This window comes from Chelon labrosus (assembly GCF_963514085.1).
Source record: "Chelon labrosus genome assembly, chromosome: 18".
NCBI lineage: Eukaryota > Metazoa > Chordata > Actinopteri > Mugiliformes > Mugilidae > Chelon > Chelon labrosus.
Window position 1 is genome coordinate 17,720,650 of NC_140351.1, and position 14,327 is coordinate 17,734,976.

The window sequence follows — 14,327 nt, forward strand, 5'->3', positions numbered from 1 at the left end:
ATGGGCGTGTTCATAAATTTTGTGGGAGAGACATCTGTTTTTCCGAAGCACAGTGCAGATGCCACACCCAGGGTTCAGAGGTCCAAGCTTTGGTCCGTTTAATGCACAACTTGTGCTGTTCCATGCAGACCTGTTTTTCTTCTCTGACTCTGCCCCAACTTAATTAGTTAATATCAAGCAGTTTGTCCTTTTTTTTTTTTTCATTGAATACACAGCATGATGTTTTCTAGCATGTGACACGTTGACAGGAGTTGAGTGAGCTATTAAGTGCAAAGTTAGTTGTCTTGCAAATATAATGCTAATGGCGAAAAATTTATTCTGAAGCTGGCTTCTAGGCTGAGTTTGCTGCTCACCAAGCCTGCAGTAAGCATGCCTTTTTGATCAAACAGTTCAGTTTCGGCATAATTTTTTGCCCAAATCCAAATCATGACTGATTTCTACTGAGCAAAATCTCAGCAATCATTTACAAATATTTGTAGCTAAGTCAATACGGTATATTGTGCAGCAGCTAAACAATAAAGCACTTCCACTGCTTTGTAATTGGAAAGTTTTTACTGTAAAGGGGCTGCATGAAGTGTTGTATTTGCACTGACAGATTAACGCTGTAAGTAGAGCTGAACTTCTTAAAGCATCTGAAAAACTGTGAGATTGCAGCCTGAGAGAAATTTGAGGCTGAGTATCACTGCTCGTGCAAGCAATCACACGCCTGTCTTAGTGGCAGCTAAGCTATTTGAAACGGGTTCACTTGTGGCTAATCGCCCCGTTCCCCTGCTTTTCTGTCTGTAGGTGTACTGTACTTACAGTACGGGGACGAGACCAAACAGATCCGCATGCCTAACGAGATCACCAGCATCGACACAATCAGAGCTCTGTTTGTTAGTGCCTTCCCGCAGCAGCTCACCATGAAGATGTTGGAGTCGCCCAGCGTTGCGGTCTACGTGAAAGACGACATGAGGAACATGTACTATGAGCTCGCTGACGTCAGGTATGTATGTATGCATGATAAACACAAGTTGAGGGATTGGGTTTATGCACTAGACGGCATTTATTTTGTTTTGTCTTTCATTGTGCCCCTCCATGAGCACTGTATGTCCTTAGCTCCCCCTGAACAGGAAATGTCTTTGACCAGGAAATCATTTCACTTCCCTTTCCTTCCATTTTAAAAAGAAAGTCATTTGGAGTTGAAGCTCAACAGCAGAAAGTTGTTGATATGCTCAAACTAAGCAGCCATTCTTTCCCAGCGTTCTATCTTGTCCCCACTCCTCTTTCAAATGTTTGTCTCTGCAAACTTATAAGCTTTTTCTATTTACACTTTTGAGGCACCTTTATGCTTTAGAGTGTAGTTTCCAAAGTAATGTGTGCTTGTAAATCATGCACATTCACGACACGCATACCAGCTGTCAGCCTTTCCTTCTTCCTGCTTTAATATTCACCGGTACGTCTTATTAATAATACACAACATTCTATGTGCCGAGACAGTATGCAGCCATTTGTTTCTTTCAGGGAAAAAAAAAAAAAGCATTGCACTTGAAATCATAAGAAACTTTGCCCCTTGTCTCCATAGAGAGTGTCGAGTGCAGTGTGTACTCTGTGACTAATTCATTATCGGGGCTGTAAAAAATTGTCCCGTGGTGCCTTAAAGTTGGTTCAGGTGTCCAAGGTACAACAGCAAAACTGACAGACGGGCAAAAGAAAAAAAACAGATCCGCTCTAGGTAGCTGAGCCTCGTCTCAACGCGGGATTAGTGGATGTTTTCATAGACTTTAGAGATTTAGAGGAAATGTCACATTACAGAGGGTTGTCAGAGTCGCTGTCAGGGTATGCGTCTTTGGGAGAGCTCTTCAGAACATCGGAGCTCAGGCGGGATCGGCCGCTGTCGGATGGTGATATCTGGGCTGCCTACTTACAACCAAGCACCTCCTTCCCACACAGGAACATCACAGACCACTCCTGCCTGAAGGTGTACCACAAAGACCCAGCACAAGCGTTCAGCCATGGACCCCGACCGGCCAACGGCGATGCCAGGGTGAGTGCTTAACTGTCGCTAACACAGCCGCGAAAATTGTCTCATTAACAGCAGCAGCTGCGGGGAGATTTGTTGCGGATAGAATAGTGCCCTCAGCCTCCATTTCTTCTCATTCTCACATTCTGTTTGCAGTTAAGGGAAGGAATGTCCCCCTGCCTCTTGTTAATCTCGTAGAGGGGGTCTCTTATTGTTCTCCCAGGGGCCTTCGTTTGGGCCTCCCCTACATGCTCTAGTGCAGCTTGTTTAAGGGACAATTGAACTCATTTCTCCACTATTTCCCTTGCTCATCCCCCCCCCCCCAATATCAGCTCTAATCTCTTTCCCTCGTTCTGATTCGACTGTGTTTGCTTCCTGCTGATGTAAGTACAACCCCAAACGCCCTTTCCTCGAATGTTTTTCCTCAAATCCGCCGCTCTAATCCACCCAACCCTTTATCTAACCCCGCTGCTCCTCTCCGCCTGCGACAGATTTACGGTGGGCGTCGCAGCACTATTGTGATACAGCAAATGTTACATTAACCTCAGTTACAATCCCGTTGCCACATACTGGACTGTATGTGTCGCACAAATTGATGATGAGCGGTAAGACGTGTCAATGGTCCTTGTTGAGATGGTACGATGACGTTGATGTGCTCGGTGAAGTGAGCAAAAGAATAAGGAGAATTTAACTGCATAAACAGTTTAAGCTGGAAAGTTTCAAACTTCGATTATTAGGAGAAGTTGAGTGTAGACCAGTTTTTCACAGAGTTCTCTCTTTAATAATGCCGGGACGTGCTGAATGTGCTGGGTTGGAAAAATCTAACTCGATGAACAGAAATGAATAAAGCAAAAGGGCGCGGGGCGACTTTATAAGAGTTCTTCCTGTGTAAACATTGTGAAACCTTGGCATAAAATAAACCCCCTGAGTTGTGAGTTGTTCTGTCACTGTTTAACCAAGAGGCAACTGACACAGATACAAAGATAGGCTGTGGCTGCAGGGTGTGGAGTGTACGTACTACAGAAATAAAAAAGAACTTAGACGACATTTGTTGCGCTGATCCCAACAACTTGTGCTCATCCTTTCGGTAAACTGTCCCTTACCCGTTGACGAGACATGTTCCCATTCTTGGCAGCTGTAAAGATTTTGTCTATGTTTGGCTGGCCTTTCAAAGAGTCCTCCGTGCAATGTTTTTCCAGACTGTTTTTTTTTTCTCAGCAACCTCTCTTAATAATGGAACAGGCACAAAGAAAGTGGGCAGCACTGCAGCCTAACGAGCACCTGTTCAAACACTTTTTCAGTGGAGGTCTACTTCACATCTGTCGGGGCTATAGAGTGTCCTCTTTCCTTGCAGGAATGCCAGATCTTCAGGCTTCCCTCCATTATTGATTGCAGCTTTTCTGGCCAGAGAAACCCTTATAGAGCTGTCTCTGCTTATGAAAACAAGTGTGTTGCCTGCCAATATCGATAAAAGGTCGACGGCTGCACATGGTAACTTCATAAGCTGCAGACTGATGCGTAGTTTCTTGCATTTGCATCTCTTACGTCATGTTTCATTTAATGAAAAAGGCGAAAAAGTGTTCATAAGATTAATCTGTGTTTATGTGTGCCTAAAGCAGTGATTTGTATTAATAGAAAAGCCAATAGTGGCTGTCAGAAATGATGTTATGTACACATGGCTGTAAGAGATATTTTGTAAACAGACATTCAATTATTGGATTATCTAACTCTGTTAAGGCGGCCCATCTAATTTTTAAACTCCAGTCATCGTGTTTGCTGTTACGTACGCACATCAGCACAGTACATGCAGACGCTTAATCAGCTCTTTAAATGTTTACACACTTCTGCGTGAACGTTTCAGGCCAGCCCCTCCGTATCTGTTTAGTTTGGCTCGCTCCGTTACTCTACTGTTTGTGAATGAGTTTTGAAACACACACACACACACACACACACCGTCTCTGACACAGCAAAAGATGGAGGCAACTTGCTCCTTCCAGACACGCCGTCCTGAGCCAACATTATCGGACGTTTAAGAGTGGGCCAGTCAAAACTCGCACAGTTCTGTTCTCAACACGGCCTCTCCTTTGCCTGATATAGTTGCTCATGTGTTTATTGTTCAAGCCTTGGCTCGTTTTTTTTTTTTCACCTCAAATCAGTGTGTTGTGCATGAACTGACAAAATCTGTGTATTTGAGGCATATTTTAAGATATTTTGGTTCCAAGGGTGCAACATCTGTTTGGGATTGACAAGTGTTAAGGCTGTGCTGGAATTAGAAAAGCATGTTATTTAGGGCTATTTAGGGACCAGTGGAAGTCATTAGGGTTGGTGATGGCGTACAATGGCTCTGGGCTTTTCACATTTCCTATTTGGACTTGTTGCAGCCACATAAATAGTGTGTGTGAACTTTCGCTGCAGCCTATTTTATTTTTTTTTCCGTTTGTTATCACAGCCATGCCTGAGCCCTTTGTTACTGTATGCTTTGAGCGTTTGTCATTTTCCAGTCCATACATGCACACCTGCTCACGCACGCTCAAGCGCCACACCCACTTTATTGTCCTCTTCCATAATCTGTGTTGGCAGCCGAAAAAAGAAGAAAAATAATCTGAATAAAGACGACGTTGAGAAAGCACCATGTCAGAAACTATAGGTGACATTCTGAAAGAACTTAGCATAAGGTCTTTTACTTGTCTTGACTTCTAGGTGTAACCCGTGAGTCATACCTTGAAGAAACAATAGCTTGTTTGTTTGGCAGGAATAGGGAGTTAGACAGGAAGGAAGATAGATCGGATTCTGCCCTACATGTGACACTTTGTTATCATACAAACACACGTCGCATATCCATGGGTTACATCACTGTTTATACACGGGATCGCAGTCGTGGGAGAACATACTTGGTTTTGTGGAGTTGTTGTAGTTTACTGTATGATTCCAATCTGATCTTTGTCTGTATCTGTGACTGTATCGCATTTTTTTGAACAACAGGGCCTCTAACTGTGTGAAAATGGCCAAAGGTGCATGTTGCATATGAGTTTTCATTAGTAATAGAAATCGTTTATTGCTTCCTGCTTTATGTACGCTTTGTAAATAAAAGTAGAGGAAGTGGTGATCAGACTAACCATAAAGAACTGCTGTAAAACTGTGGTTTTGTGGAAAACCACAGCAGATGGCCGTGGAGTTCCTCTTTGATTTGCCTGCAAAACTTTCACCCCTTTGTTTGCAGTTTTACCATGTACAGCCTGAGCCCTCATATACTACATATCCCTCAACCCAGGCAGCCATACTAGTAAAATCAGGATAAATGGTCTTGTATTTTATTATGCTCTTTCCTGCCTTTTGGTACTCAAAGCACATTAAAGTCGCAATTACACATCCATCTGATCACACACATTCACACACCAGTGCTGTGCCCTGGGACCAACTCAGCGTTCAGTGTCTTAGTCAAGGTGGCATGTGGTCCATGTACCGAACCGCTAACCTTGTAGTTTCATGGACAGCCTCACAAGCTGAGCCACAGCCGTCCTCTACATTAGCCTTCAGAGGTCCTTATATGTGTTTGCTAAAATACAAAGGCTCACATTAGTTGACTGTTCAAACAGACAATGCAAGACAGATCTTGTTGCAAATTAACCAACTCCTCTTTCTTGCCCTGGAGGTGCATATGGAAACTCCTCTTTTAAAAGCCGCAGTAAATGTAAATGGCCTTGTCTATGTAGCGCATCTACCCATTCGCTCACACAAGCACACGCACATTCACCCACACTGGGAGCAACTGGGGGCTTGGTGTATTGCTCAGTGACACTTCGGCATGTGGCACATTCCGGGGATCGAACCCCTAACCCTATGGTTCTTGGACAACCTGATCTACCTACTGAGACTTGTCTCCAAGCCGCCCCTTATCTCCAGCAGCTCCTGTTTAAAGTTGAAAAGTAAATCACCCCAAGTTTGTAAAAGCACGACTGCAGAAAGGGTCTTGTGTTCATATATTGTTTTATCGAAGCCTGTAAGCATAATGTCCAGGACTTAGATTAAAATGATGTGCTACCAGTGTTTGTAGCCTTGCAAGTAACAATTTTCTGCTTCTGGAAAAATGTCTGACTGGGCATTTTCCTTGAAAAGAAACAGTGTAAACTGAGTTAGATGGATGTTTTTGTTTCAAGGGCAACTTCTGTCCTAAAATACAAGATATACACAGAATAAATAGTAGCTGAATCTCTCCAGCAGACAGAGGTATGCGGCCTGGTTTACTGACCAACCTTATACTTAGGTAGGCTTTAAAGTATTATGCCTGAATTGTATGCATTCTCTAATGTAATAGCAAAAGGAGTTTATGTGTAGATCTCTACAATAACTTTATGCTTTTTTTGCTTTTTTCCCAGATGCACAGTGATATGGTGCATTCCGGCCGTGATGGCCAACACCCTCTAAGACATCCTCCCATGGGTCCCCCATCACACCACCCCATGCAGGGAGCACTCCCACCAGCTCCCCACTCCATGCCCCCATCTCCCTCCAGAATCCCTTTTGGTCCAAGGCAGGGCTCCATACCTGGGAATGCCACTATCCCAAGAGACCGACTGTCTAACGCCAACCCCCCAGCCCGCTCTATTTCCCCTTGTCCCAGCGCCATCCTGGAGAGACGGGATGTCAAGCCAGATGAGGACATGGGTGGGAAGAGCCACAGTCTAGCCAGGGGAAATGAGGGCTTGTATGCAGATCCATACCTGCTCCAAGAGGGACGAATGGCCATGGCTACAGCCCATGGACCACACCCCAACCCTGGTCTTGAACATCCAGAACATGTCATGGGGGGATTTCACCGTGCCTCCATCCGCTCCACAAGCTCTTATAGTGGGCCCAGCCCCACAGACACGATCGATCATCCTTCTCTGTACAGACAGAAGTCCAGAAACAGCCAGCTGCCCACTTTGGGTTCCAAAACTCCTCCCCCATCCCCTCACCGGATGACTGAGGTACGGATGATTGACATCCATAGTGGGCCTCCTCATAGCGTGCCGCCTCATGGTGTTCCCATGGAGAGAAGCTCACCGGTGCGCCAGTCCTTCAGGAAGGAGGAAGTGACAGGGACTAAGCCCCGGAACAACATGGGATCCCCTGTGATTTCAGACCTCCAGGGTCACGTCCAGGGGCCCATCCCAGCTGCCAGTGACCATCAGACACGGTAAGCTCTCAGGGGACCGAATGTTACATACAATGTTCTAGGGGGATTGATAAGTTTGGATAGAGTCATTGCATGGGAGCATGAACTAACTCTGCATCCCAGTTTCACCCTATTGTGACCTGTTGATTTTCAGTCCCTGGTTCTTACTCTGTTTCATCATCCATATCTGAAGGCCAGAATATAACCTCCCCCCTCACTATCTTCAGCTTTGAGATGTGCACAATAAACACGGCAGACTAATTCACTTGATAATGCATCAGTTTGGTTTGTGCATACAACCAGCTCTTGCTTGAATGACCCGTTTCCACAGTCTCTCTTTAAATTCTGTAACCAGTGATTATGAAGTGTGTAAACCCAGACTTAGCTAAAACCAATGAAACAGGATATCATCTGAAAGCTCCAGCTGTATATTTTTCTGGTACTCTGTGACCATTGCTCCAACAACAGTCCAGCTACATTCTGTTCAGTTTGGATAATCTAGCAGACATTTTGATACTTGAGTTAGGCTTGTCTTCTCTGACTGAGAACACATAAACATAGAGAAAGGGCTTCACTAAAAGGGAGGCTACAGGGGCTATGTGAGTACCTGGGAAAAGTAAAGAAAATATTGACCTGTTAGAATAAGTATTTGAAATGGCCCAATCAGTCAAACAGATCAGGCGGGACCACCTGGGAAGCCAAAACCCCAATTAGAAATGCCCTGGGAAAATTGGAAAAGAGTGGAACTCAAGTCAAAGTAATCAAACATAGAATGTATTCACGTGAAATAGCGCCGTTCAACGCTGAAGCTGAGGCTTGTCTTCACATACACCTGGTGTTTGTCTCTTGTCTGTAGCAGAGCTAAAACCACAGTCCCCAACATGCCACATTTCCGGTAAATGACATCTGAAAACAAAAGTCGTTCTCCTTTCCAACTTCGAGGCTTACCAAGTAATCTCATTGTAAAGTTCCCTGTTCACCCCTCTGGTGTTTTGGCTTTCTTAAGCCAGTGAAGAGTTCACATAGTCCTTTCATCTTCTCTGCAACCACCACTCTTTCTTTCATTTAAAAAATAATGTTACTTGATCGCCCCAGGCGACAGCTTTTTTGTCCGAAGTCACCCATCTTATTTATTCCATTTGGAGTTGTTTTTTTTTTCTTTTTGTGAAGAGCTCTGATTTATATATATATATTCCCGTAGTCAAGACTTACTCAAGACATAATGGCAAATCACTTGCTGCATAATTCACTACAAAATAACAATTAAAAAAATCAATTATATCCAATAGGCCTCAGTGTTGAAAGTAGAATTTTCTGATGTTTCTGCAGAGAGCGAATGAAGGCTATGGAGCAACAGATTGCCAGTTTGACTGGTCTTGTTCAGCATGCACTATTAAAGGGCCCAAACACTAGTGGCACCAAGGAGCCTCTAAGGTAAGCAATCACAGTATAGGACAGAGTGAGGCGTCGGGGGAAATGGACTTTCAAATAAAAGGCCTGGTGATTCAGTCAGAGCAGGAAAGATAAAGTATCCGTTCTACTAGAGCTTTATCAAACACTCAGGCTAAATAGCATTTGGTGAAGAGGAAATAGGTTTGACTGTGAATCTGATATTGAAGTCATTTGCTCTCTATATAAATGGCCACTGTGTATGGTTTATCTGGCTGCATTTCAACTCTTTGCATTTTGATCTTCTCCGTGGAGACCTTACGCTAACGTTTATGTAACAGTTAGTCTAAAAGGTCTGTGACTGCAGTTAATTTGTGTGTTTCTATGCAATGAGGACGAAGCTCGTTAACACCATTAACATCATTTTAACCTCTCTGGTTTGTCTTTCCCATCATACTTTGTTGTAACGTCTTTGTTCTTACTAATACCAACATGCACATCAAAAGTGCTTCAAAATGCTCTATTTTTTCTGTTATCCCAATCATGTTCTAATGAATTTCTCTCTGGTGGCAGTGAGAGGCCATCGAAGACATCGTCTCCAGCCCACAGTGCACATAGTTCAGGTTAGTATCACTCTAAGAAGTGTTTTCATGCCCTAATGTCTTGTGCAGACAAGCCCACGCATCAGTGTCAATCAGCAGCCTGCAATGAGCACTGCTAGAGGGATGAAAAACAAAGTCTTTGCTTGTCATCGTTTCATATTTCCTTGCACTCCTTACCTCAGTACATCCAGTTTAATAGGAGTTAAGAGACAAGAGCCAGCAGAGCTAACACAAGGCCCTCAAAGCACTACTTAAAACAAGATGCTATTACTTCTCAAGCCTGCCAAAATGATTCAGCGATTCAATCTCTGCGCTGCGGCGGTCTTTGGCCAGATCTAAGTTTGATAAAAAGATCTGCAGCCTTACTAGTAGCAGAGCGGGAACACAGCGCTGTTTATGTGTCTTGAACGCTAATCTCACGTCCCGTGACGCATTAAATATGTGGCTTTGAGAGGGATTTACTTGTCATGTTGTACTTGAGCCAATCTTCAAAACATCAGAAAAGCTGATCTTGTTAGACTGCCTCTTTGTCAAGCATGTGTGGTACTTTTTCTGCATTCCCTCAAAAACTTTCTGGTAGTCTCCACACAGCACACACTTGTTTTGATGGATATTGTCCCTAAGACACAGTCAACAGTGTACATTGTAACCTGTACTTCAGGTCTAGGCAGCTCTGAAGTAGACGGTGTGAACATACTTTTTTGGAAGACAAAAGTTTGTCCTTTGACTGGTCCACAGTCTGTGCCAAGCGAGCTTAGAGTGTTCTCTGAACAGAACCCTGAACAGCTGGTTAACTCAGTGCTGCGGACACTGCCTTCTTTCTTCAGCGGAACTTAAAGGAATGGTTTCTATTTATAACAAAGCAAAAATCTTCTCATGCAGACACTTGTGGTTTTATTTTAGACGTGATTTGTCTCAGACCCAATACAGTAAATGTGAATGAATTTTCCGTTTGTTGTGCTCATAATATCCAACACAAAGAAGACCATTTCCAAGCTGCTGTGGACAGTCCACACATTTGGAACTACTTTCTAACCAAAACAGCTTGTAGCTTGATCTGAGTAATGAGCACATTTTTTCTTTTCAACTTAAATTTGAGCCACGCTTCTTGCGACGGGATAAAGTAACAAACCTGAGATGAAACAAAACTGAAAATGCCCGTAGAGGCAAGTGAGAAAATGTCAGAAGATGGTCTGTGTGTACAGTACAGTAGATGCCGCCTGAAGTTAGAATTAAATTATTGCTGTTCTTGAACTTTTAGGGACTTTCACCCAAACTCCAAATATTAGCTCCCCCTTGTTGCCATGGTTTCAACCTCTTCTCCATCTCTAGTGGTCACCAAAATGCAGAAAGGAGTTGACAGACATTTCAAAGTGCATCCGATATGAGAGCTCCTAAGTCTGTGCTTATTTTGCACCGAGAGTTGCAGAAATCTTTGCTAAACATTCATGCAGATGACTGTGTTGCCCATAAGAGTGTGTTGCACACACCCACAGTGTAACCAGTAATTTAGAGAGTAAAGTCAGGATGACAGAGTGAGGCTTTAGAAACGAGCAACTGAATCCACTCTGCCTAAGAGGGGAATTATTTTCTTTTTACTTTTGTTGCCTTTCCCATAATTTAGCTGTAATTTGTACTTTAGTGCGTTGATAGGACTGAATGTCTGCAAAGGTTTTAGCATGTACACAAATGAAAATTTTCTGGTTTTGTACATTATCTAGAAACAAGCTTCACAAAACAAACTTGAGTTTTACGATTTTTGCCTTGGTCCAGGCGGTTCTCCAGTCTTGGCTCCCAAGAGTGGCGCCGTCCCACCTGACAAGAGTTCAGTTCCTCTCAAAGTCAACCTCCTGCAGTTCAGGAAGAATGTTTCTGACCTCAGGATGCAACTCCATCAGATGAGACAGCTGCAGGCAAGACTTCTTTCTCCTTTTAATTACTCTTTAGTGTCTGTTTAGATTCAGCCACCTGTGTGCAGGCGTGTGAGCGGGCAGGCATGTGCGTGATAGCTTAAAAGTTGGTCTGCTAGTCTCATTTCCGCTGTGTGCGTCCCCTCAGCTTCAGAACCAGGAGGCATTGCGGGTGCAGCTGAAGCGAGCGGAGCAGGAAATCAGTATTAAACTCGCCGAGGCCATGCGACGTCTGGAGGACCCTGTCCAGAAGCAGAGGACTTTGGTAGAAGAGGACAGACACAAATACTTGGGTCTGGAGGAGCGTGTTCTCTCACAGCTTGGGTAAGACTCCTTCAAATACCCTGATTTATCTACTTAACATGGTTTTGTTTTCTAAAAATGGTCGGATACGGTTGCTTGCATTCATTATTAAATGTTTACTGTAAGTCGTTTGGCCTGTTATGTAAGCTCTGCCCAGGTTTTGTGGTCAATTTAGCACACGCTCTTGCAGCTCCACTCCACGTACTGCCATTCATAGGAAATCCCCAAAAGGCTTCATTTTTATCAGCTCACCTGAGCTATTCAATCCTAAACTCTTTGACAAGCCAACACCCTCCAAATTACAGCCCACAGGTTTATACAGGCAAGCAGTGCCTGCCTCTCAGAGACAGCAGTCTAGAACAATGGACCCGACTGTGGAGTAATCACTCACTACCCTGCTCTTATTTTAATTCACTCGCTTCATGTTGCCAACAGGGAGCAGCAATTGAATCCTTTTTATTTGGATGTTTACAGGCAAGGTCAAACCGTGTTGTGGCGCTAGACAGCGGTGAACATATGCTTCAATAAACACAATGATAGCAGCTCATGGATTCTGGGAAATTAACAAGGAGAAGTCGGTGGATTGGAGCTAGATTAAGCTCTCTGTTACCCTTGGTAGCCGGCCATTTGTGAGTCAGCAAAACACGGCTGCTGGCCCCTTAAATAAGGCCTGGTAATTAGGTCTGCCTGGCTTTAAGACCACTGGGAGAGTGTGGTGTAAAAACCGCTGCCCTCTCAAGAGGAGAAGTAAATCTATTATGACCTTTAAGAGCACCATTTTATAACAAAAAAGACTTAAAATTAGGAAACTTGTGCAGTTAAAGAACAAAGAGAAGCAAGGAAACATACATCACAGTTGATTACAGTGGACAGTATTGAGCCTAAAAGTGTGCCACAGGTCTACTTAAAAGTTACTTTTGATCTAAACATCTATTTAAAACTTTTCATTTTAAGTCAGATTCTTGGGAACACGTACTGCAAGTTTCAGTTACAGTAATTTACCAAAAAAGAAATATGAAGAGTGCATGATGATTTCGCTTTGAGGTGCACATTATGAAGACATACATTCATCCGGCTGATAAAATAGTAAAATCCATTTTCTTCGTCCTTGGCTGTAATTTCAATCTTTTCTATCACCAGCAGGTCTTGGCATGGCAGGGCTTTTAACACACTGTTTCCTTATTGCCTCTCCCACTCCCTTCAGGGGACTCCCATAAAAGAGTGTTTCTCAAGGGTGCCCGGGCCACAATGAAACACCATTTTAGTTCCTCACATGCAATCCAACACTGCACACAATGTTATCGTTCGGCACATTTCCCCTCGGAATAGCCGAGCTTTCGTGAGCGCCGGGATGGCTCTGAGGCAGTGTTGTCAATGTGAGGAAGTGTTCTCTAACAAATAAGCCTTCATTCGGTGTGTAAACATTTGCGGTGGGGTGGGACAAGAGCCAACCCAGTCTAGACTAAGCAATCTAATGTAGGCAGGAAAGTGAGCTGCATAGTCGTCAGTCTTATGTGCATATTTGTCTGTATGGATCTCTCACCTTTGCCCAGTCAGTGCTAGTGTGTGCTCTTTAAGATAAATGATTGTATGCTGCCCCCTGGTGTTTGTAAAAGGTAAGTAAGAGTATCAATGTAAGTCATGCCCAAGCACATAAACGTCAATACGGCAGAAACAAAAGTAGTCCCTAGAGTTACACACTGCATACAGTATATACTCAATTGCCACTTCATTAGGTACACTAGTGAAGACAAATGCAATCTCATATAACAGTCCTGCAATAAATAGCGTCTTATGACTGTCATAATGTTCAGTGTAAGAAAAGTTGTACTAGGGGACGTAGTTTGTGTTGCCGTTAAACTGGATTCAATTAAATATAGCTTAGCCCACTGGCGGGGTTGTCTAAACAACACAAACATGTGTTGGAACAACACGATACAAATCAATAGCAGTACAGTTTCTGTTGATATCTGTTTTGCCATTAAACATCAATCACGCTAAACTCCAAATTCCCCCTGTTGTCTGTGCAGTGACCTGGAGCAGTATGTAGGTTCTCTCCAGAAGGACTCAGCAACAACACACAGAGCGGTGACACTAAAGGACGTGGAGGAGGGAGCGGTGACTCTGAGGAAGGTGGGAGAATCTCTGGCAGGACTCAAAGGTATGATGATTTATTTCTGGTAAACATAGTAATCAATATTAAGATATTCAGGGAAGTAGTTAGTAGATGGTTTCCTCTTAGCTGAACTGAGACTTTGGTTTGTATAATATTAAGATGATACTGGGCTCTGGACTATATGGTGTAAATCAATTGGAAAACTGAGACCAAACTCTTGATAAGGGTACAACATGGACCTAAATAATCTATTTGTTAGTTTACTGTTGAATTATTAATCTAAATAATCAGTTTATAAAATAAAATGACATTTAAGATATGATCTTATTGTTCATATCTGTCCTGCATTTGTTCCACATTTACAGTGACAAAGACATTTTATCCTGTTTAGATAAACCAGACAGATATTTTAAACAATAGCTCTTTTCATGTTTCTCTGTGTTTATTTCTGCAGGAGAGTTCCCAGCCCTGCAAACCAGAATGCGGGCCGTACTCAGGGTGGAAGTGGAAGCTGTCAAGTTTTTAAAGGAGGAGCCTCACAAACTGGACAGCATGCTGAAAAGGGTCAAGAGCCTGACTGACACACTCAGCAGTCTGAGAAGGTAGAGGAAAAGTGGAGATAAAGTATGGCTCAGGAGTGGAGGTGCTCGAGTATGGGGGCTGAGCGTGTGAGAAAAGGGAATTGAAGATGAAAACAAAAAGCACTTTGCAGGGCTCCTCGCAGGGTCTATGATGTGGGAGATTGTACTGTTTGATTATACGGGCAAGCCGGCCTTCATCCCATCAAAGAGGTCATTCGATGTGGACTGAAGAGTGTGGCGTCCAGCTTGATTTACTTCCATCACCT

The 14,327-nt window shown here is 43.5% G+C and overlaps 1 protein-coding gene across 10 annotated transcripts in view; it reads left to right on the forward strand.

The window, feature by feature from the left end:
- kiaa1217 (KIAA1217 ortholog) overlaps positions 1–14,327 on the forward strand; it is a gene marked incomplete at its 5' end in the record, with an annotated part of 103,451 nt that overhangs the window by 80,364 nt on the left and 8,760 nt on the right. For 9 of the 10 annotated variants that reach the window (XM_084566257.1, XM_084566250.1, XM_084566251.1 and 6 more), the window contains 9 exons: positions 787–985; positions 1,933–2,026; positions 6,379–7,181; positions 8,490–8,594; positions 9,123–9,172; positions 10,925–11,064; positions 11,210–11,385; positions 13,395–13,525; positions 13,935–14,082. In XM_084566257.1, coding sequence (XP_084422383.1) covers positions 787–985; positions 1,933–2,026; positions 6,379–7,181; positions 8,490–8,594; positions 9,123–9,172; positions 10,925–11,064; positions 11,210–11,385; positions 13,395–13,525; positions 13,935–14,082 — 1,846 coding nt within the window. The remainder of the gene's footprint in view (positions 1–786; positions 986–1,932; positions 2,027–6,378; positions 7,182–8,489; positions 8,595–9,122; positions 9,173–10,924; positions 11,065–11,209; positions 11,386–13,394; positions 13,526–13,934; positions 14,083–14,327) is intronic. The other variant, XM_084566254.1, reaches the window with a different exon arrangement.